At 54.1% G+C, this 24,402-nt stretch overlaps 1 protein-coding gene across 1 annotated transcript in view; it reads right to left on the reverse strand.

Moving 5' to 3' along the window:
* The window catches only part of LOC120968873 (uncharacterized), a 115,241-nt gene extending 92,553 nt beyond the window's left edge, over window positions 1-22,688 (reverse strand). The window contains exon 1 of the mRNA XM_073504030.1: window positions 22,459-22,688. Coding sequence (XP_073360131.1) covers window positions 22,459-22,688 — 230 coding nt within the window. The remainder of the gene's footprint in view (window positions 1-22,458) is intronic.
* Window positions 22,689-24,402: the final 1,714 nt, after the last annotated feature.

The following is a 24,402-nucleotide window of genomic DNA, read 5'->3' on the forward strand; positions in this document are numbered from 1 at the left end:
CGACCTCGAGGAGAGATCTCGCAAGGCGCTGAAGACGCTCTACGACCACGGCCTGGAGAAGCCGCTAGCCATTGATGAGGATGGCCCTGCCCAGTTGCTTCCTCCCTTGGTGAAGGCGCTCGAGGAAGTCGTTGATGGCATTGGTCCTATGGCGGAGGCAGAGGCTCGCGTCCTGTCTTCAGCTGCATTGACCCACGTTTTCAGCCACTTGCACCTTCGCGACCCCAACACTTGCCTTGACGAGCTGCTAGAGCCTGTGGCTGAGGATGACTGCGATGCCGCCGCCACAGCTGTGCAAGGTCAGGTGGAGGCCCTGCTGGAGAGGTTTCGCGGCTTTGCCTCCTCACCCTTGTCTGGCGATGCCGCCGACCCTGCGGCTAGTGGTGCAGGTGAAGGCGTCGCTACCCGGGATGGAGCACCTTCTGTAGGCGACGGCGGTGTCCAGGGGTGACCTGCAGCTAGTTTCCTGTTTTGTTCCTGCAACATGCATCAGGCCTCGTGGAGGCGTTTAGACTTTTCAGTTGATATTGTGAGGACAATATGTTTGTAATATTTGCTTCGAGATTTTGTGATTTTCTTCCTATCCGCTTTGTGTTCTGCGTCGGCAGAGCCCGGCCCCGCGCATACCTCAACCGCCATTGGGCCGACCGGAGACCAGGACGGACCAAGGAGTAAGGGGCTATGTGACCAGTTAGGCTCCTGAGTGGAGATGCTGTCACGACCGGTTTTTCAATAATATAATTATTGAGAGACCAATCCCTTTTACGGACCAGTAAGGAAGAATTCCTTCTCACTGGTAGACAATATCATGGTCACAGAAGAAAAATACCAGGAGTACTGAATATAATACAAAGTTGTGCGGAAACTGCCCGACAATTTATTACATGCACGCCAGTAAAACAAGACGGCGGATAGGGTGGCATAACTACTAACTCACGATAAAAACGGAGGTGGAAATATCACTGCGAAGTGAGTGATATGACTCCTGAAGACTACAGCTCTTCGAGCGTCGGAGTGAGGCTCGAGGAGACTCATTGCGGGTGGCGGAAGCGTATATAATACAAGTGACCAATATCCGGGATCGCGCAGGACTGACTGGGACTCCTCTAGGCATCGGACGCGCTATCAAACTCTTCATCCAAGAGATCGCCTTCGCCAACATCTGGCCAAGTCAACAAGCCAGGTGAGTACTATGAAAGTACTCGCAAGACAGTTCAGACATAAGATATAACATATGTAAACATGAAGCATATAAACAAGTTAACCAGTGCGTTCAGACATAGAGATAATAATTACTGGGTGCCAAACGAGTGTCTGAATGACTCCTCGATAGGAAACTGCAAGGATAATAATACTGGTGCCAAATGAGTGTCTGAATGAATCCTCGAGAGGAAACTGCAAGGATAATAATACTGGTGCCAAACGAGTGTCTGAATGACTCCTCGAGAGGAAACTGCAAGGATAATAATACTGGTGCCAAACGAGTGTCTGAATGACTCCTCGAGAGGAAACTGCAAGGATAATAATACTGGTGCCAAACGAGTGTCTGAATGACTCCTCGAGAGGAAACTGCAAGGATAATAATACTGGTGCCAAACAAGTGTCTGAATGATTCCTCGAGAGGAAACTGCAGAATAATAATGCCACAGTCGGGCGTCGGGGCGACACCACATAAAGGGCTTATAACAGAAAATAAAGGCAGTGCGTGCCACAGTCGGACGTCTGAGCGACATCACATAAAGGGCTTATATTTCAAAGTACGAAACAAAAACATGCCGCAGTCGGACAACTGAGCGACATCACATAAAGGGCTTATATTGAAGCTCAAAAATACAGTAGCTCGAGATTATAAATTATTACAAGTACGAGACAAAATAAGGTTAGTCCATCCACAATAGTAATAACATTTAAACTGGGTTAACCACTTGAGCTTGTTCACCGAGGACAAGTTTTCCACGCGGGTAGATATGGATATACTGATTTCACTACTTATCATGGGTATAGTGATTTGGAAGAATTTGACTCTGCAGAGTTTGTACTTAACCACAGCCAACGGATTTCCGTAGTCACGGGACTAGTTCCGTTTACGGTGTTTTGGAAGAAACACGTCTAACCAGTACACACCCATTTCAATATTCCGAAGCCAGGGATCACCCTCGGCAACGTTCAAGAAAAACCTTGAGACGGGGAGGCTACAACCTCGCGTAGCATGGGATCAAATTTCTATACGCGCGCTCTAAGGGGGTGCCCCCCCTCTCGGTCCCAACCGGAAACACCCATGCCCCCTGACCGGATGACTGGCTTTAATCCTGGGCCAAGGTACCATCATCCCGGCCTCTCTGTTTGGTGTGTACACGAAAAGAGGTTACCAACTTACTAAACCGCATCCTGGCAAATGAAACATGTGGCAGCACGGGAGGGGGAAGAACGATAATGTGGTTCCGTCCACGTTAACGTCGGAATTCGTCGGATGACGCAAGGCTGGTATGCTACAACAGTACCACCTTGCTGCCCTTCATGTCACCACATGATTAGGCCATCTCTCATCAGAGATCATCGCAACTTTGGAACATGCGGGTAGTTGCCTTACAAGCAACAAGGTATTCACCGACACTCATACGTCACGCACAAACTTTCACGCAAACATGCAAAACACCTATCATATCAAATGTTCAAACATGCTTGCCTGGTTCGGAGAAGTCGGAGTCTAGCTCGGCGAAGTTCGCGGCTCCGTCACCTCTCCCGGAACCTACGGCAATAACGAAAACGGGTACTAACGTGAAAACCAACGCGTGTACAGAAACTTCTCCAAAAAATTTCCAAATAAATCCCATAAAAAACTAGACAAAATTTTAGGAATGTCAGAAAAAGAATCACTCAAAAATCCCTTTTCATTTAAAAGTTATAAAGGCTTCTGTCCAGGGACCTATCTGTAATGAAACAGAAAAATTCCAGGGTTTTAACTGAGAAAACAGAAAACGGTTCGATTGGAAATGCGCAAGCTCAAGAAGGAAAGCGTATTTGCCCGAAGGCGCCAACAGAAAACGCTTCGCGAGGGGAAACAGAAGAGAGGCTGACAGGGGGGTCCCACGTGTCAGGTTTAAAAAGCTCGCCGGCGCCCGAAGACTACGGTGGACGCCGGCGTCGAACCACGGCGAATTAGGAGGATCGGAGGGTACCAAGAGCTTCAGCATGTTCTTCCGCATCGGTGGGTGGTGGACCCGACCGTCGGAGAGCACCACGTCGACGGCGACACTTTCTCCGGCCGACGGCGGCTCGGGTGGTGGTGGAGAACTCCGGTGGAGGGCTGCAAACTTTGAATTGAAGCGCGGGTCAGAAGGAGGGATGCATAGTGAAGCTACTGGCAAGAGATGGGAGGCAGAGGCGAATGCACGGGAGCAAATCGAGCTAGATCCCGTGGCGGGTCGCGGCGGCCGGAGTCGAGGAAGGAGACCTCCTCGGGGCCCTTCCAGTGGCTAGGCGTGCTCTAGGTGGAGTGCAGGGATGGTGTGGGTTCGAGTTGAAGCTCGGGGCCTCTATTTATAGGCGGATCAACGGGGTGGCCGTGAACGGAGAATCTCCGGCGAGCAATTACGGCGATGCAGTGGATTGGTAGGAGGTTTGAGTGGCCAGGCAGCATCAGTGGAAGTTAATGGTGCCGTTCCCCCGCTAATATCGGCTGGTCTTGGCGTAACGGCGTCGGTCCACGGTGAGGTGGCCGCACGGGCACGACGGCGGCAGAGAGCGCGCTCTGCGCCCTGCGGTTCGCGACGAGAGTGGCAGCGCGTTCGGGGGAGTGGAAGGCCACGCGGCGAGCTCCGGTGGCTTGGGCGGCGCTGGGTGGCGCCGTCAGCGCCGCGCCTCTCTCTGGCGGCCGCAAAGCCGCCGCTGGCGTCGGTCACGGGGCGGCACACCTTCTGCTGCTCGTCGCTGACGTCCGCAAGGTGCCAGACGCTCGTGCGGTGCAGAGGACAAGGGGGAGGGGACAGGGAACACGGCGACACAGCGGCACTGGCGAGATCGACGTCGGGTTTTGAAGAAAACGACAGTGCACTGAAATGTTCTCTGAACTTTCTGAACCCGATTTTGACAATGCACTGCAGGTGTTCGACAGAAGGATTTGGCAATGAGAATTTTTTTTCTGGAGCTGGTACTTGGTGAGGTGACCACTCAATGCACCCAGAGGCTGCCTGATTTTACTTGGAATTTTTGGAGAAAGTTTTGAATGAATTTCACCAAATTTGACAAATCTGGCCCAAACTTGCAGCAAGTGTAGTTTGAAAAATTTGAACTGAAGACCAGTGGATCTTCATGGATCTTGGTTGAGGGTTCAAAGGACTAGGGAGGGGAGTTGGTTTGGGGGCAAGAATCAAAGCAGAAAGTGTAGCTCCTTAGTAAATCACAAATGGCTAGAATAGAAGACAGAAATTTGTTTGAATATGTTTTGAATGGAAAAAAAATTATATGGAGAGGTACAACTTGCTGGATGTGATGCAAAACATGATCCAGAGATGAGGGAAGGTTTAGGACAGTGGATTTGCACTAAGGCCATGGCAAGAAGGAATTGTTGAAAGTGGCAAAGGATTATTCCAAAAGCCATAGTGCATTTTCAAAGAGATTTTCAAAAGTCATTTTCCTCAAGTGAAAAGCATTTGCCTTGAGTCAAAATAAAAAGCAAGAACCTCCAAGACCAAAGACAGATCTTGGGTGAATCCAAATAAAACTTTTGCCATAAAAAAATATATTTGAAAGGGAGAGTTCTTTTGAGGAAAAATTTGAATCACCTCCCTCAAGTCAAATAAAATCTTTTGAAAAAATCCAAATAAAAACTTGGGTGTCACAAAACCTACCCCCTTAGGAAAAATCTCGTCCTCGAGATTTCTGCTGATCCTCAAATAGATATGGATATTCTGCCTGAAGAAAGTCTTCCCTTTCCCATGTGGCTTCATCCTCAGTGTGGTTGCTCCACTGAACTCTGAAAAACTTTGTCGTTTTCTGACGGGTCCTCCATTTAGACTCTTCTAAAATCTTTACTGGCCTCTCTCTGTAGGTGAGGTCCGGTTGCACATCAATGCTCTCATGGGATACCTGCTTCTCTGGGTTACTCACACATTTTCTCAATTGTGAGACGTGGAATACGTCATGGACGTCTGACAGTTCCTTGGGTAAGTCTAGTTGGTAGGCTACCGTGCCTCTTCGTGCCTTTATACAAAATGGTCCAATAAATCTCGGGGCTAGCTTCCCTTTTATTTTGAACCATTGCAGACCCCTCATAGGAGATACTTGGAGGTATACGGAATCACCGGGTTCAAAGCTGACCTCACGATGCTTCTGATCATAGTAGCTCTTTTGTCGGCTCTGCGCTGTCTTCAGTCTGTCCCTGATCTGTTTAACTTTCTCCTCGGCCTCTTTAAGCATGTCAGGACCGAAGATACGGCTGTCACCTGTTTCTGACCAATTCAGTGGGGTACGACACCTTCGTCCGTACAATGCTTCAAAGGGTGCCATTTGCAAGCTGGCTTGGTAACTGTTGTTGTAAGCAAATTCGGCATACGGCAAACTCTCTTCCCAGCTGGATGCATAGGTGAGCACACAGGCTCTTAGCATATCCTCTAGGATTTGGTTTACGCGTTCCGTTTGTCCATCAGTCTGAGGGTGGTACGCTGTACTGAAAGCTAGTTGCGTGCCCAGAGCTTCTTGTAGGTGATCCCAAAATTTGGAGACAAATTGTGTGCCTCGGTCTGATATTATAGTCTTTGGGACTCCATGCAAACAAACTATAAGGGAGAGATAAATTTTGGCCAGTCTTTGTGTGGAGTAGGTAGTCTTCACGGGAATGAAATGAGCAACCTTGGTTAGTCGGTCTGTGATGACCCATATGGCGTCATTTCCGTGTTGTGATCGGGGTAATCCGACAATGAAGTCCATTCCTATTTCATCCCATTTCCACTCCGGTATCCTGTTTGGCTGGAGTAGCCCTGCTGGCTTTTGATGCCCGGCCTTGATGCGCTGACATGAATCGCAACAAGCAATGAATGTGGCCATATCTCCTTTCATACCGTGCCACCAAAATCTTTCCTGAATGTCCTTGTACATTTTGGTTCCGCCAGGATGGATTGAGTATGGAGCGGTGTGGCTTTCGGTTAAAATTTGTTGCTTGAGTTCCTCAATGTTAGGTACGCAAAGTCTGTCTCCGTACCATAATGTCCCTTCACTGTCTGCGATGAACTCTGAAGCCTTACCAAGGTCCATTTTCTTCTTTATACCTTCGATGCTGGGATGTCCCTGTTGAGCCTTCTTAATTTGTTCCACCAGGGTGGGTTGTATCTCTAGATTTGATACGGTGCCCTCAGAGACTAACATCATGTTGAGCCTAGCGAACTCTTGCTGAAACTCAGGCCTCAAGTTTTGTGGACCGTCATTGTCCGGGCTGGGGTTTTGACTAAGGGCATCGGCCACTACATTTGCCTTCCCTGGATGGTAGTGAATACCGACATCATAGTCCTTGACCAGTTCCAACCAGCGTCGTTGGCGTAAATTTAGCTCTGGTTGTGTGAAAATATATTTGAGGCTCTTATGGTCCGTATATATTTCACAGCGATTTCCCAACAGAAAGTGCCTCCACTCCTTGAGTGCATGTATAACTGCTGCTAGCTCCAAATCATGTGTTGGGTAATTTTCCTCATGTTTTCGCAGTTGCCTGGAGGCATATGCGACAACTTTGCCATCCTGCATTAGTACACATCCGAGACCTTTTCGGGACGCGTCACAATATACTTCGAAACTCTTGTGTATGTCTGGTACAGTTAAGACCGGTGCGGTTGTCAGCTTCTTCTTAAGTTCTTGGAAGCTCTGCTCGCATGCTTCCGTCCATACAAATTTCTTGTCCTTCTTGAGCAACTGTGTTATAGGTTTTGCCACAGTGGAGAATCCTTCAATAAATCTTCTGTAATATCCGGCCATTCCTAGGAAACTCCGCACATCTGTAACGTTGGCGGGCGGCTTCCAGTCAAGTATGGCTTTGACCTTTTCTGGGTCTACGGCCACGCCTTCTTGGTTCAGTATATGGCCTAAGAAACCAACTTGTCTTAGCCAAAATTCGCACTTGCTAAATTTGGCGTACAACTGATGTTTCCTTAGTTCTCCCAAAACAATTCTGAGGTGCTCAGCATGCTCTTCTGGTGTCCTTGAGTAAACCAGAATATCATCAATGAATACCACAACAAATTTGTCCATGAATTTCATGAACACTTTGTTCATGAGGTGGACGAAATATGCGGGGGCGTTCGTTAGTCCAAAAGGCATCACGGTAAACTCGTATAATCCGTATCTGGAGGTGAATGTTGTCTTGGGGATATCTTCTGTCCGTACTTTCAATTGGTGATATCCCGATCTCAAATCAATTTTTGAGAATACCTTGGCTTGTGCGAGCTGGTCAAACAAATCATTTATCCGTGGCATTGGATATTTGTTTCTGATGGTGACCATATTGAGGGCTCGATAGTCTATACATAGTCTCAGTGTCCCATCCTTTTTCTTGGCGAACGACACAGGCGAACCCCAAGGTGAGGAGCTGGCTCAAATAAATCCTTTGTCCAACAATTCCTTTATCTGCTTCTTCAACTCCACTAATTCTGAGGGTGCCATTCTATAAGGCTTCTTATAGATGGGAGCGGTGCCAGGTGCCAATTCAATGCTGAATTCTATCTCTCGGTCTGGCGGCATGCCTGGTAGTTCTTCAGGAAACACATCAGGAAATTCGCATACCACTGGAACTTTTCTCAGTTCAGAAATGTCCACTTTGTTCAGTTTTGGTTGCTGTGACCGTGGTCTTTCCTGAGCTGTAACCCTTATTGTCTTGCCATGATGGTGAGTGAGAATCACGGTCCAATTGAAACAGTCAATGAATCCTTTGTTGGTGGTCAACCAGTCCATTCCTAAGATGACATCCAGTCCTTTACTCTCCAACACGATGAGATTTGCTTGGAACTGTAGTCCTTCGAACTCAATGACCACTCCTTGGCAGTAACCCTGAGCGATTTGCTTATTCCCGGGGGACTTGATGATCATAGAATTTTCCAAGGGAAGTATCGGAAAACCATGTTGCAAAACAAAACTCTTCGAAACGAACGAATGGGAAGCTCCAGAATCAAACAAAACCGTGGCAGGTACTGTGTTGATAGGGAACGTACCGAGCACGATGTCTGGGGCATTCTACGCTTCTTCCCTGGTCACATGGTTCAGGTGACCCTTCCTGTGGTTGTTGCTGGGGTTGAAATTGTTGCGCTTGGGGGCTGGATTGTTCCCACCATTGCTCGGCTTGGGGGCCGCGTTCCTTGGCTTTGGGCATTGTTTAGCATAGTGCCCTTCTTGACCACAAGCATAGCAGGTGACCCCTGGACGGCACGTGTACTCCTTGTCCCTGGCATGAAACTGTCCAACGGGCCTTGGATCAGTAGTCGTGGATCTCCTTGCTTCTGTCCGTGGAACCTCAGTCTTGTTTTGGTTGTTGCGAGCAAGAGTCGTTTTGTCCCTCTTTCGCTTACGGATATCTTCCAGACTACGGCGCTCATTCTCCAAGGTAATGGCCTTGTCCACCAGAGTTTTAAAATCCGGAAATGTGTGTACAATCAGTTGGCATCTTAGTGATGGTGCCAGGCCGTCCAGGAATTTTTCCATCTTCTTATTTTCTGTCATGTGCTCGTCGTAGGCATAACAAGACAGCTGGGTAAACTGACCGTTGTATTCTGTCACTGACATGCCTCTCTGCTTCAGGTCATCAAACTCTCTCTTCTTGATTTTTATGATGCTCCTGGGGATGTGTGCCCCACGGAAGCCTTCCTTGAACTCTTCCCAGGTGATGTTGTGTCCACTGGGATGCATGTGTAGGTAGTTTTCCCACCATGCTGCAGCTGCTCCAGTAAGGTAGTGTGGTGCATAAAGCACCTTCTCATGATCTGAACACTGAGCAATAGTCAGCTTCCTTTCAATGTCACGAAGCCAATCATCGGCTTCCAGCGGCCTATCGGTGTGAGCAAAAGTTGAGGGGTGAGTCTTCTGTAACTCAGATAACTTGGAATGCGGTTGATAGGGCTCACGGTGGTTTCCCATATTGATGACATGATTCATCATCTCTTGGTGATGTTGCTGGCTTTGCTCGAAGAGACGGCATACTTGAGACAGGGCTGCTTCGCTGTCTTGTTGACTGGACTGACCCTGAGTGAAATTGTTGCTAGTCTGTGTCCCGTAAACCTCTCCTGGCTGATTGGGCATGGAGCGAGTCCACGGGCGAGACATTTTTCTAGTCTGGGGTTATCATTTTGCAAAACCCATGAAAAAACTGTGTAGCACAAGGAAAAATCTTGCAAAGGCAACAATTTAAAAGACCTCAAGGTTTTTCAAGAAAACATAGACGATTTGCATGGAGAAGAACTGCTTAGCGTATATCTTACATGCGAAAAGCAAACACACGATACAGCACTCAGGATGCGCGTACACAATCCTGACATGTTATTTAGGCTAGCGTACTACTCCGGAAGGCAGCAAACACACCAATACAAACTAGCGTACAAATAAAGCAACACATCATACAAGCAGGCGTAACACGCGGCTACTCGGTGCTCTCAGTCGGAGATGGTGAAGCTTTCCTTTCCCTTGCCGATGGCAAGACTCAGCGGTCCAGGAGACTCAACCTCCACCTCCTCTCTAGCTGGCTCCTGGCGCGTAACGCTCCGCTGCGGTGATGGTGCGGGAGCGACGGGTGGTAGCGCGGGTGCGGCAGGCGGTGCGGCTCTGACTGGAGTAGGAGCGATGACTCGGTCGAACTCCTCAGTGGTAGGCAGACGGCGAGCAGTGGCCAAAACGGCCGGTGCATACGAGGCTGAAGACGAGACGAAAGTCAGAGGCGGCGCCGTGTTGAGAAGCTCCTTCCTGCTGGCAGGACCGCCCCGGACTAAGTCCATGCGGGCAGCCACAAGATCGTCTACGAGGTTGTCGAAAGACTCCTCCAGAGCCTTGAGATACTCCACAACCATCTCGATGGCTTCATCTCGCTCTCCCCGATGGCAGGCGAATGCATAGCGACTGGTGTATGGCACATGGCATGGGAGGTAGCGGTAGCGATGAGTCTTCATCGTAGGAAGGATGTCCCGAAGACGAGCTATCTCCTCACGGGCAGCCATCTGCATGGCATGCCTCTCCGTAGGCATGGCCCTTCCCACAAAACGAAAATGGCGAGCTGCAGAACGTCCTCCCTTGAATTGCACCACAGCTTGGTGCATAGACACGTCGCCGCTGAGCTTGTGCTGATAGAGCGTGAACTCCGGGCGAGCTGCTGGCCCGATCGCGAGCTTGGTGATGGAGACGAGGAGCTTGACAAACCCCTCGGGCACGTTCGTGAACACTCGATTCTCACAGCTGCTGCCAGCCATCTACAAAAGTAGGCAAAAATTCTGAGTAGTCATGTCATAAATTTATGATGACCAACAGAAAATAGCTACAATTGCAAAATGCTGAAAAAGCACAAAAGAAGCTAATAACCGATTAGCGATCGCACCTAGTGGCTTCCTACAGTCAGCCTGGCTCTGATACCAAGCTTGTCACGACCGGTTTTTCAATAATATAATTATTGAGAGACCAATCCCTTTTACGGACCAGTAAGGAAGAATTCCTTCTCACTGGTAGACAATATCATGGTCACAGAAGAAAAATACCAGGAGTACTGAATATAATACAAAGTTGAGCGGAAACTGCCCAACAATTTATTACATGCACGCCGGTAAAACAAGACGGCGGATAGGGTGGCATAACTACTAACTCACGATAAAAACGGAGGTGGAAATATCACTGCGAAGTGAGTGATATGACTCCTGAAGACTACAGCTCTTCGAGCGTCGGAGTGAGGCTCGAGGAGACTCATTGCGGGTGGCGGAAGCGTATATAATACAAGTGACGAATATCCGGGATCGCACAGGACTGACTGGGACTCCTCTAGGCATCGGACGCGCTATCAAACTCTTCATCCAAGAGATCGCCTTCGCCAACATCTGGCCAAGTCAACAAGCCAGGTGAGTACTATGAAAGTACTCGCAAGACAGTTCGGACATAAGATATAACAAATGTAAACATGAAGCATATAAACAAGTTAACCAGTGCGTTCAGACATAGAGATAATAATTACTGGGTGCCAAACGAGTGTCTCAATGACTCCTCGAGAGGAAACTGCAAGGATAATAATACTGGTGCCAAACGAGTGTCTGAATGACTCCTCGAGAGGAAACTGCAAGGATAATAATACTGGTGCCAAACGAGTGTCTGAATGACTCCTCGAGAGGAAACTGCAAGGATAATAATACTGGTGCCAAACGAGTGTCTGAATGACTCCTCGAGAGGAAACTGCAAGGATAATAATACTGGTGCCAAACGAGTGTCTGAATGACTCCTCGAGAGGAAACTGCAAGGATAATAATACTGGTGGCAAACAAGTGTCTGAATGACTCCTCGAGAGGAAACTGCAGAATAATAATGCCACAGTCGGGCATCGGGGCGACACCACATAAAGGGCTTATAACAGAAAATAAAGGCAGTGCGTGCCACAGTCGGACGTCTGAGCGACATCACATAAAGGGCTTATATTTCAAAGTAGGAAACAAAAACATGCCGCAGTCGGACGTCTGAGCGACATCACATAAAGGGCTTATATTGAAGCTCAAAAATACAGTAGCTCGAGATTATAAATTATTACAAGTACGAGACAAAATAAGGTTAGTCCATCCACAATAGTAATAACCTTTAAACTGGGTTAACCACTTGAGCTTGTTCACCGGGGACAAGTTTTCCACGCGGGTAGATATGGATATACTGATTTCACTACTTGATCATGGGTACGGTGATTTGGAAGAATTTGACTCTGCAGAGTTTGTACTTAACCACAGCCAACGGATTTCCGTAGTCACGGGGACTAGTTCCGTTTACGGTGTTTTGGAAGAAACACGTCTAACCAGTACACACCCATTTCAATATTCCGAAGACAGGGATCACCCTCGGCAACGTTCAAGAAAAACCTTGAGACGGGGAGGCTACAACCTCGCGTAGCATGGGATCAAATTTCTATACGCGCGCTCTAAGGGGGTGCCCCCCCTCTTGGTCCCAACCGGAAACACCCATGCCCCCTGACCGGATGACTGGCTTTAATCCTGGGCCAAGGTACCATCATCCCGGCCTCTCTGTTTGGTGTGTACACGGAAAGAGGTTACCAACTTACTAAACCGCATCCTGGCAAATGAAACATGTGGCAGCACGGGAGGGGGAAGAACGATAACGTGGTTCCGTCCACGTTAACGTCAGAATTCGTCGGATGACGCAAGGCTGGTATGCTACAACAGTCCACCTTGCTGCCCTTCATGTCACCACATGATTAGGCCATCTCTCATCAGAGATCATCGCAACTTTGGAACATGCGGGTAGTTGCCTTACAAGCAACAAGGTATTCACCGACACTCATACGTCACGCACAAACTTTCACGCAAACATGCAAAACACCTATCATATCAAATGTTCAAACATGCTTGCCTGGTTCGGAGAAGTCGGAGTCTAGCTCGGCGAAGTTCGCGGCTCCGTCACCTCTCCCGGAACCTACGGCAATAACGAAAACGGGTACTAACGTGAAAACCAACGCGTGTACAGAAACTTCTCCAAACAATTTCCAAATAAATCCCATAAAAAACTAGACAAAATTTTAGGAATGTCAGAAAAAGAATCACTCAAAAATCCCTTTTCATTTAAAAGTTATAAAGGCTTCTGTCCAGGGACCTATCTATAATGAAACAGAAAAATTCCAGGGTTTTAACTGAGAAAACAGAAAACTGTTCGATTGGAAATGCGCAAGCTCAAGAAGGAAAGCGTATTTGCCCGAAGGCGCCAACAGAAAACGGTTCGCGAGGGGAAACAGAAGAGAGGCTGATAGGGGGGTCCCACGTGTCAGGTTTAAAAAGCTCGCCGGCGCCCGAAGACTGCGGTGGACGCCGGCGTCGAACCATGGCGAGTTAGGAGGATCGGAGGGTACCAAGAGCTTCAGCGTGTTCTTCCGCGTCGGTGGGTGGTGGACTCGACCGTCGGAGAGCACCACGTCTCCGGCGACACTTTCTCCGGCGGACGGCGGCTCGGGTGGTGGTGGAGAACTCCGGTGGAGGGCTGCAAACTTCGAATTGAAGCGCGGGTTAGAAGAAGGGATGCATAGTGAAGCTACTGGCAAGAGATGGGAGGCAGAGGCGCACGCACGGGAGCGAATCGAGCTGGATCCCGTGGCGGGTCGCGGCGGCCGGAGTCGAGGAAGGAGACCTCCTCGGGGCCCTTCCAGTGGCTAGGCGTGCTCTAGGTGGAGTGCAGGGATGGTGTGGGTTCGAGTTGAAGCTCGGGGCCTCTATTTATAGGCGGATCGACGGGGTGGCCGTGAACGGAGAATCTCCGGCGAGCAATTACGGTGATGCAGTGGATTGGCAGGAGGTTTGAGTGGCCAGGCAGCATCAGTGGAAGTTAATGGTGCCGTTCCCCCGCTAATATCGGCTGGTCTTGGCGTAACGGCGTCGGTCCACGGTGAGGTGGCCGCACGGGCACGACGGCGGCAGAGAGCGCGCTCCGCGCCCTGCGGTTCGCGACGAGAGTGGCAGCGCGTTCGGGGGAGTGGAAGGCCACGCGGCGAGCTCCGGTGGCTTGGGCGGCGCTGGGTGGCGCCGTCAGCGCCGCGCCTCTCTCTGGCGGCCGCAAAGCCGCTGCTGGCGTCGGTCACGGGGCGGTGCACCTTCTGCTGCTCGTCGCCGACGTCCGCCAGGTGCCAGACGCTCGTGCGGTGTAGAGGACAAGGGGGAGGGGACAGGGAACACGGCGACACAGCGGCACTGGCGAGATCGACGTCGGGTTCTGAAGAAAACGACAGTGCACTGAAATGTTCTCTGAACTTTCTGAACCTGATTTTGACAATGCACTACAGGTGTTTGACAGAAGGATTTGGCAATGAGAAAAAAAATTCTGGATCTGGTACTTGGTGAGGTGACCACTCAATGCACCCAGAGGCTGCCTGATTTTACTTGGAATTTTTGGAGAAAGTTTTGAATGAATTTCACCAAATTTGACAAATCTGGCCCAAACTTGCAGCAAGTGTAGTTTGAAAAATTTGAACTGAAGACCAGTGGATCTTCATGGATCTTGGTTGAGGGTTCAAAGGACTAGGGAGGGGAGTTGGTTTGGGGGCAAGAATCAAAGCAGAAAGTGTAGCTCCTTTGTAAATCACCAATGGCTAGAATAGAAGACAGAAATTTGTTTGAATATGTTTTGAATGGAAAAAAAATTATATGGAGAGGTACAACTTGCTGGATGTGATGCAAAACATGATCCAGAGATGAGGGAAGGTTTAGGACAGTGGATTTGCACTAAGGCCATGGCAAGAAGGAATTCTTGAAAGTGGCAAAGGATTATTCCAAAAGCCATAGTGCATTTTCAAAGAGATTTTCAAAAGTCATTTTCCTCAAGTGAAAAGCATTTGCCTTGAGTCAAAATAAAAAGCAAGAACCTCCAAGACCAAAGACAGATCTTGGGTGAATCCAAATAAAACTTTTGCCATAAAAAAATATTTGAAAGGGAGAGTTCTTTTGAGGAAAAATTTGAATCACCTCCCTCAAGTCAAATAAAATCTTTTGAAAAAATCCAAATAAAAACTTGGGTGTCACAGATGCTCAGGAGTCCCCCTTGACGCGCAAACAGCTTATGGGGAGAGTACGCGAGGATAGATTAATGTTCTACGTCGGCAGAGCCTGGCCCCGCGCATACCTCAACCGCCGTTGGGCCGACCGGAGACCAGGACGGACCAAGGAGTGAGGGGCTACGTGACCAGTTAGGCTCCTGAGTCGCGATGGTCAGGAGTCCCCCTTGGCGTGCAAACAATTTCCATACCTGCCCTCGCGGAGGCCTCGGGAGGGGTGCGCGACGCCCAGGTCCGGGAGACCTAGTTGGGTGGCGTGCGCTCGGGCGTGACCCGAGCGCAGGCCCCGTGCCCAGCCCCCTCGCGCGGCTCTCCCGAGGGGAGGCGTGACGCTGAGCTCTGGGCTCCCTGAGGTTGGTACGACCGTGGGGCCGCCCTCAGTTGTTTATCACTAGCATGGAGCATAGTGCTTCCGCTTGTGCACGGGCATAGCCGCTCCTCGGCAGTGTCGACGGCCAGCACGGAGCATGGTGCTTCCACTTGTGCGTGGGATGGGGGGCCCCCTCCGGGAGGAGCCCCCGGGGCGTGTACAACCCCGCCCTGACACGTGGCTTGCACAGCAGGGCTGCGAGGTGTATCTGGGCACTCGTGAGCCAGCGCGGGACTCACGAGGCCCTACCTCAAGAAGGGTTGCGCCTGGTCTTGAGTCTTGGTGACTGTATGTTCCTGCAAGGCGGTTAGGTGCAAGCACTCTACGTCCTCAGGTCTCGGCCCTCGAGCGAGCTCAGCCGCCGCTGGTATGCCAGGTCGCGATGCCGTGGTCAAGGCCAAGGGGTGAGGGCTGGAGAGCCAGTAAGATCTCCTGAGTCGCGATGCTCAGGAGCCCCCCTTTTAACGCGCAAGCAAATTGCACGGGGTGAATGGACCCGCGGCGGGTGGCGATCGAGCAGGTGATAACCGTAGGCAGATTAACCAGGGAAGGCAAATCAGGTTGGGTAATTGCAGGAAGATACATGCCACTGGGTCGGGCCCGAGCAGCTTGGGGATGATGCAGCCCGAGGGGCGCCCCTAGCAAGGTAAGATAAAGACATAAGAAAAAGGGATACATGCCACAGGGACGGACCCATGCAGCCTGGGAATAATGCAGCCTGAGGGGCGCTCCCAGCTAAACGAGTTGGAAAATGTCACCTGGTTCTGTAGACGAAGTAGAGTTGGTGCAGCTGATGGCGTGTGTCGAAGGAATGACTCTTCACAAGCCACCGGGGCCCTGAGCCTCGGGAGGCTCTGGGGGCTCGGGAGGTTCCCTGAAGACCGTCTCCATCTCTTCCAGGACGGCGTGGTACCTGGCCTCCTGAGCCGCCAGGACACGCCGCATGTTGCGCTGATAGGCTGACGCCACGCTCAGCAAGCCGAAGGGCATGCGAACATAGCTGTGTGGCGGGCCCTTGCAACGGCCAACACGCGAAGGCCAGAAACGCTCCTGAGATGCGGCCCTGTTGAGCCCTGGGACGTCGATGCCGACACACAGCCCAGGATCCTCACCTGGATGGGGAGCTGCACCTCGTGAGCGGCTGTCGCCGCGCACGCTCTTGCGTCTTGCAGTTCCTGAGTGGCCTTGGTGATGAACTCCTGAGTGGTGGGCACTCCTTGCCCTTTGTTCTCCTGAGGGAAACGTGCCGCGAAGCACGCCTCCAAGTGGTGCCCAAGCGCCTCCCTCGTGAGGTTGGCAAGGTCTAAGGCCCTCCAGAAGAGAGTCCCCGAGCCCTGCCCGAGGAGGGCGCCGGGCGCGCCTTCCTATGCGACAGAGGGAGGCACCCCTGGAGCGGGCACTGATCCCGACGAGGCTCCAGCTACGTCGCCGCCCTCCTGAGATCCTGCTCGGCGCACCTGCTTCTTCTTGGGGATGGCCTCCGGAGGGCCCTCACTCCTGCCGTCGGGGTCGTTGATTGCTGCAGCTTGGAAGGCGCGCTCGAGGGAGCACACCGCATCTCTCTCTTCACATGGGACCGTGATGATTCCGCCGCTTCCTGGCATCTTGAGGACGTTGCAGTTATGGTGGGTGACTTCCATGAACTTGGCCAGGGCTGGATACCCGAGGATGGCGTTGTACGGCAGGCGGATGTGCGCGACGTCGAAGTCGATGAGTTCGGTGCGGTAGTTCTTGCACTCTCCGAAGGTGACAGGCAGGCGGACCTGCCCTATCGGTGTGGTGGAACCGTTGGTTACTCCTGAGAAATGCTCGGTAGGCTGAAGTTGCTCATATGGCACTTGGAGGTTGTCGAACGTGTCGACGGACAGGACGTTGAGCCCTGCGCCGCCGTCGATGAGGGTCTTGGTAACTTGCTCATTGCTGATGACTGGGGAGCATAGCATCAGGAGGGCGCCAGCGGTGGCTGGGCACTTGAGCTGATCTGCCAAGTTGAAACTGATGGCGCATTGGGACCACTTGAGCGGGCGCGTGACCTCGAGCTTGGGGAGCACCGCGTTCACTTCGCGAGCGAACTGTTTGAAAATGCGCTGGGAGGCTGGGGCCTGGGCGTCGCCCAAGATGCAGGCGACTGCATGCGGCTCCTGGAAGCCCCCAGCCCCTCGTCCTGATGGTGATCGTCGTTCCTTCTTGGTGACGGCAGCGGGGGAAGACCGGCGTTGTGCTGGGGGCGATCCTCACGAGGCTGGTCCCTCCAGGCGCCCCCGCGAGGATGGTCCTGCCAGCGGTCCTCACGAGGCCTGTCGCGCCACTCCTGGCGCGGGCCACAGTCATCCTAGCGTCCGCCTCCACGGCCGTAACCCCGGTCGCTGCGCTCGGGGCATCGACCGAAACGTCCCTCACGGATGGCTCTGAGCTCTTGACAGTCACTGGTGTTGTGGTGTTCAGATTGTGGAAGGCGCAGAACGGTCGGCTTTTCTTGGATGACTCGGGCTGATCTCTGCCCCGCTTGGTGTCGGGCTCCGCTGCTAGCACTGCCGCTTCCTTGCGCTTCATGTCCTTGGCCTTGGCCTTCTTCTCCTCTGTGCCCGCGGCTGGCAGCTCGAGGAGAGGGAGGCGCCCCTCCTCAGCTCTTGCGCACTTGGTCGCTAGGTTGAACAGCTCCTGAGATGTGCACAACTCCTCATGGATAGCGAGCTCTTCCTTCATCTTGATGTCACAGACGCCGTCTGAGAACGTGAAGATGATGGCCTCATCCGTGACCTTGGGGATCTTGAGGCGAGTGTTGTTGAAGCACTAGATGTACTTCTGGAGGGTCTCTCCTGGTTGTTGCTTGATGCGGCGCAGGTCACCCGCGGCCGGCGGGCGGTCGCGAGTGCCCTAGAAGTTGGCGACAAAGCGGTCGCGCATCTCATCCAAGGAGGAGATCGAGCCGTGCTGCAGGTTCAGGAGCCAGGAGCGGGCTCTATCCTTGAGAGCCATGGGAAACCAGTTCGCCATGACTTTCTCATCGTCGTTGGCCGCTTCGATGCTCAGCTCGTAGAGCTGCAGGAACTCCGCGGGGTCGGCGGTGCCGTCGTAGCGAGGAGGCAGATCCGGCTTGAACTTCCCTGGCCAGGCGACGCTACACAGCTCGGGGGTGAAGGCGCGGCAGCCGGCCATGGTTGCCGGGGCCCGCCTCAGATGTGGAGCTTGGTCTTGATGAGGTCCGCGCGGCGCCGCTGCAGGCGGCGCGCGGTCTTGACGAGGCGGTGCGGGGAGCGCAGGTGCAACTTCTCGCGGCCGAGGGATTTCTTGGCAGCTTCTCTCTTCGCGTGCGGGCGCCGAACGTGGCAGATCACGCCATGGGGCCGCGCCCCTTGGCGCCAAGGCGCAGTCTTGGGGCAAAGGTGGTGGAGGCGCGCCATGAGCCACGTCGCCTGTGGCTGGCGGAGGGTGAGGCAGAGAGGGGGACGGCGTTGGGGAGCCCCCTGCGGCACGGAGAGCTCGGCGACGCGGTTGAGCCACTCCTCGTAGAGGTCGTCAACCGGGCAGTAGCGCTGGAGCTCGTTTGCGGCGAGGAGTGCAGCCCGCGCCTCCATGGGAGCGCGGCGTGCGTGAGACGAAGAACCGGCCGGGGTCAGCAACGGAGTGGCGGTGCGGCCGTCCTGCCGCACCAATGGATGCAGCGAGGACGCTTGCTGCTCATTCCCCGCCGGGCCGGTGGCGGCGTTGGCGGCGGGAGACGGAGAACGACGTGGTGGCCCGCCGACGGGAGCCGGCTGAGCAACGCGGGCAGTGAGGGCAGCCCGGCGCTCAGCTCGAGACGGTGAACGTCCGCCATGAAGACGACGGAGCGACGAATTGATGGAAGGGAACCTACGGTGCACCCCTACCTGGCGCGCCAAATGTTGGATGGGGGGTTCCAGCATTTCCCTTAAGGTTCGAACTCTAGGGGGCGTGCAAAGTCTTTCCCTCCTACCGATCCACGCCCTAACTCGCTAACATCTCGGGGACGAACTCGATGAACTCGCAACACAGAAAGACACGAGATTTATACTGGTTCGGGCCACCGTTGTGGTGTAATACCCTACTCCAGTGTGTGTGGTGGTGGATTGCCTCTCGGGCTGATGATGAACCGTACAAGGGGAAGAACAACCTCCTGAGGTTGAGGTGTTCTTGTGCTTGGTGAACTGGCGGATGAGAACCCCTTCCTCTACCGTGGTGGCTAGCTCTACTTATATAGGCCCTGGTCCTCTCCCCTAATATTGAGCGGGAAGGGAGCTAACAACGGCGGGCGAATTTGAAGGGGGACAGCTAGTACAAGTTATCCTGACAAAAGTGGTCTGCGCCTGCGAAAGGCTCTGGTGGTGACGCCGTCTTGGGCTCCACGATGACCTCCATCCTGCCGTCCTTCTGGTCTTGGTCTCGTTGCACCGATATGGCAACCTTTGCCTGATGCCTCGGTACTCCTCGCCTGTGCTCGCCTCCTTAGCACCAAAGAGGAAACAAGGACGCTGCGCGCGCTAGTGCCCGCCTGGCGCCCGCCTAGCGCCGATCGTCATGGCTCACGTCATGAGGGCCTCGTGAGGTTCGCCCCGCCTTGATATCTCCGCTCCTCATGAGCCCGCCTGGCTAGGCCACTCCTGAGGAGGTCTTGCATCGTCCGCCTCGTGAAGCTTGGCCCCTCGCGAGGGTCTTGAATGCTTTGTTGATGAAGATGGGCTGTACGGCCCGCTGACTTAGCCACATCGTGGGCCGCAGGCAGGCAAGTCTGGGGAACCCCGTTCCCAGAATGCCGACAGGCTGGACCCGAGCGGCTTGGGGATGATGCAGCCCAAGGGGCACCCCCAACAGAGTAAGCTAAAGGCATAATGTGGCCTGAGGGGCGCTCCCAGCTAAACAAACTTGGAAAATGTCACCTGGTTTTGTTGTTGAAGGAAGGTTGGGGCAGCTGAAGATGCGTGGTGAAGGGGTTGCTCCTCACGAGCCACCGGGGCCCTGAGCCTCGGGAGGCTCTGGGGGGTCCGGGCGGTTCCTTGAAGACCGTCTCCATCTCTGCCAGGACTGCGTGATGCCTAGCCTCCTGAGCCGCCAGGATGCTTTGTGGGTTGCGCTAGAAGGCGGACGCCACACTCGGCAGACCAAAAGGCATGCGAACGTAGCTGTGGGGCGGGCCCTCACAGCGTCCCACGAGCGAAGCCAAGAAAAGCGCCTGAGATGCGGCCCTGTTGAGCCCTGGAACGTTGATGTAGACACGCAGCCCGCTCGCCTGGATGGGGAGCCGCGCCAGGTGAGTGGCGGTCGCCGCGCATGGCTCTTGCATCCTACAGTTCCTGAGTGGTCTTGGCAATGAACTCCTGAGCGTCGGGCGCTCCTGGCCCGATGTCCTCCTGAGGGAACCCTGCTGCGAAGCACGCCTCCATGTGGCGCCTGAGGGCCTCCCTCGTGACGTTGGCAAGGTCGGAGGCCCTCCAGAAGAGAGCCCCCGAGCCCTGAGCCTCGGGAGGGCGCCGGGCGCGCCTTCCTATGCAAGGGAGGGAGGCGCCCCAGGCGTGGGCGCCGATCCTGACGAGGCTCCACTTATGGCGCCGCTCTCCTAAGGCCCTGCGCGGAGTAACTGCTTCTTCTTCTTGGGGACGACCTCAGGAGGGTACTGTGCTGTATTGCTGTCGGGGTCTTCTATTGACGCTGCTTGGAAGGCGCGCTCGAGGGAGCACACCGCATCTCTTTCTTCAAAGGGGACTGTGATGATCCCACTGCTCCCTGGCATCTTGTGGACGTTGTAGCCGTGGTGTGTCACTGGCATGAACTTGGCCAGAGCCGGATACCCGAGGATGGCATTGTACGGCAGACGGATGTGGGCGACGTCGAAGTCGATGAGCTCGGTGCGGTAGTTGTCGCGCTGCCCGAAGGTGATAGGGAGGCGGACCTGCCCTAGCGGGGTGGTGGAGCCGTCGGTTCCACCTGAGAAGGGTTTGGTAGGCTGAAGCTGATCGTATGGCACTTGAAGGCTGTCGAACGTCTCGACGGACTGGACATTAAGCCCTGCACCGCCATCGATGAGGGTCTTGGTGACTTGCACGTTGCTGATGACGGGTGAGCAAAGCATCAGGAGGGCGCTGACGGTGGCCGCGCACTTGAGCTGGTCTGCTGAGCTGAAAGTGATGGCGCACTTGGACCACCTAAGCGGGCGTGTGGCCTTGAGTCTGGGAAAGACTGCGTTCACCTCGCGAGGAAACTGCTTGAAGATTCGCTGAGAGGCTGGGGCTTGAGCTCCGCCCAAGATGCAGGCGATAGCACGTGGCTCCTGGAAGCCCCCAGCCCCCTCGTCCTGATGGTGGTCGTCGTTCCTTCTTGGCAGTGGCGGCAATGGTGGAAGCCCAGCATTGCCCTGAGGATGGTCTTCGCGAGGCTGATCCCTCCAGGCGCCCTCACGAGGCTGGTCCTGCCAGCGGTCCTTGCGAGGCCGGTCGCGCCACTCCTGGCGAGGGCCACGGTCGTCCCAGCATCCTCTGCCACGTCCTCCTCCTCGGCCGTATTTCTGGTCGTTGCGCTCCGGGCGTCGACCGAGGCGTCCATCTCGAATGGCCCTGAGCTCTTGACAGTCATTAGTGTTGTGGTTGTGGACGTTGTGGAAGGCGCAGAATGGTCGGCTGCTCTTGGATGACTCGGGCTAGTCGCGGCCGCGCTTCATGTCCGGCTCCGTTGCAAGCACGGCCGCTCCCTTGCACTTCACATCCTTGGCCTTGGCCTTCTTCTCCTCGGTGTCAGCAGCTGGGAGCTCGAGGAGGGAAAGACGCCCTTCCTCAGCTCTTGCGCACTTGGTCGCCAGGTTGAACAGCTCCAGGGTCGTGCACAGCTCCTCGTGGATGGCTAGCTCCTCCTTCATCTTGATGTCGCGGACGTCATCATAAAACGCGGAGATGATGGCCTCGTCCGTCACCTTGGGGATCTTGAGGAGAACGTTGTTGAAATGCTGGATGTACTTTTGGAGGGTCTCTCCTGGCTGCTGCTTGATGCCGCGCAGGTCACCCGCGGCCGGAGGGCGGTCACGAGTGCCCTGGAAGTTGGCGACGAAGCGGTCGCGCATCTCGTCCCAGGAGGAGATTGAGCCTAGGGGCAGGTTTAGGAGCCACGAACGGGCGCCATCCTTGAGAGCCATGGGGAACCAGTTCGCCATGACTTTTTCATTGCCATTGGCCGCCTCGATGCTTAGGTCGTAGAGCTGCAGGAACTCCGCGGGGTCGGGGGTGCCGTCGTAGCAAGGAGGCAGATCTGGCTTGAACTTGCCCGGCCACGCGACGCTACGCAGCTCAGGGGTGAAGGCGCGGCAGCCCGCGTTGGGCACTGGGACCCTTTGCTGGTGTGGAGCCTGTCCTTGATGTCCGCGCACCGCCGCCGCATGCGGCGCACGGTCTTGTCATGGTGGCGCTGGCAGCACGGGAGCATTTTCTTGCGGACAAGGAACTTCTTGGCAACTTCCTTCTTCTCGCGCAGGCACCCAACGCGGTGGGTCGCGCCGGGGGGCCGCGCGCCTTGGCGCCAGGACGCCATCTTGGTGCAGGGGTGGTGGAGGCGCCCCATGGGTCACGTCGCCCACTGCTGGCGGAGGGCGTGGCAGCAAGAGAGATGGCGCAGGGGAGGCCCCTGCGGCGCTGATGAGCTCGGCGATGCGGTCCAGCCAGTCCTCGTAGAGGTCGTCGACGGGGTGGTAATGCAGGAGTTCGCGTGCCATGAGCAACGCGGCCTGCGCGTCCATGGGAGCATGATGAGCGTGAGACGACGAGTCGGCCGGAGTCAGCGACGGGGTGGTGGTGCGGCCGTGCCGCCACACCGAGGGGTGCAGCAAGGATGCTTGCTGCTCGTTTCCTGCCGGGCCAGTGGCGACGTTGGCGGCAGGCGACGGAGAACGACGGGGAGGCCCGCCGACGGGAGCCGTTTGAGCAACGTGGGAGGCGAGGGCGGCCCGGCGCTCAGCGCGAGCTCGACGAGCGTCCGCCATGGATGCGACGAAGCGACGGGACGCGGATCGACGGAAGGAATGCTTCGGCGCACCCCTACCTTGCGCGCCAAATGTCGGATTTCGGGTTCCGGCAAAACCTTTGAGGTTCGAACACTGGGGTGCGCATGAAGATTTCCCTCTACCTAATCACGCCCTTAGCCTCACCGCGATCTCAAAGCCTAGCTCGACGAACTCGCAACACAAGAGACACGAGATATATACTGGTTTGGGCCACCGTTGTGGTGTAATACCCTACTCCAGTGTGGTGTGGTGGATTGCCTCTTAGGCTGAGGATGAACAGTACAAGGGAAGAACAGCCTCATGAGGTGAGGTGTTCTTGTGCTTGGTGAACTTGTGTGGGTGAGGATGACCTGAATTAGTTCGTCTCAGAGTAGTCCGTCTCAGACCAGTCTGTCTCAGACCAGTCCGTCTCCTACTACAGTCGCTAGTCCTATTTATAGAGGCCTTGGTCCTCTTCCCAAATATCGAGCGGGAAGGGATGCCACAACGACCAATTTGAAGGGGGACAGCTAGTACAAGCTATCCTGACTAAAGGTGGTCTTCGCCTGCCAAAGGCTCTGGTTGTGACGCCGTCTTGGGCTCCACGGTGACCTCTCTCCTGTCGTCTTGCTGGCCTTGGTCTCGTTGCACTGATATGGAAACCGTTGCCTGATGCCTCGGTACTCATCGCCTGCGCTTGCCTCCTTAGCACCAAAGAGGAAACGAGGACACTATGCGCGCTGGTGCCCGCCGGGCACCCGCCTGGTCTTGGTCGTCATGGCTTGCGTCACTTAAACCTCCGAGGTGTCCCTTGCCTTGATCTCTCCGCCCCTCGCGAGCCAGCCTGGTGAGGCCGCTCCCGAGGAGGTCTTGTGTCGTCCGCCTCGCGAGGCTTGGCCCCTCATGAGGGTCTTGAGTGTTTCTTGGTGAAGATGGGCCGTACGGGGCCGCTGGCGGAGCCACGCCGTGGGCCGCAGGCAGGCAAGTCTGGGGACCCCCGTTCCCAGAACGCCGACAGAGACCCAAGACCCTAAGCTTGGGGATGCCCCGGATCGCATCCCCTCTTTCGTGTACCAACTATCGGTAAATTATTTGGAGCTATATTTTTATTCATCATATGATATGATTTTTTCTTGGAGTGTCATGTATTATATGAGTCTTTTCTTTGTTTCATTTTCAGTTTGCCACAATCATCTTTGCTGGACACACCTTTTGAGAGGGACACACATTTATTCGTGATTGGTTCGAATACTCTATGTGCTTCACTTATATCTTTTGAGCTATGTAGTTTCTCTA

Source organism: Aegilops tauschii, chromosome 7 (genome assembly GCF_002575655.3).
Source record: "Aegilops tauschii subsp. strangulata cultivar AL8/78 chromosome 7, Aet v6.0, whole genome shotgun sequence".
NCBI classification, from domain to species: Eukaryota; Viridiplantae; Streptophyta; class Magnoliopsida; order Poales; family Poaceae; genus Aegilops; species Aegilops tauschii.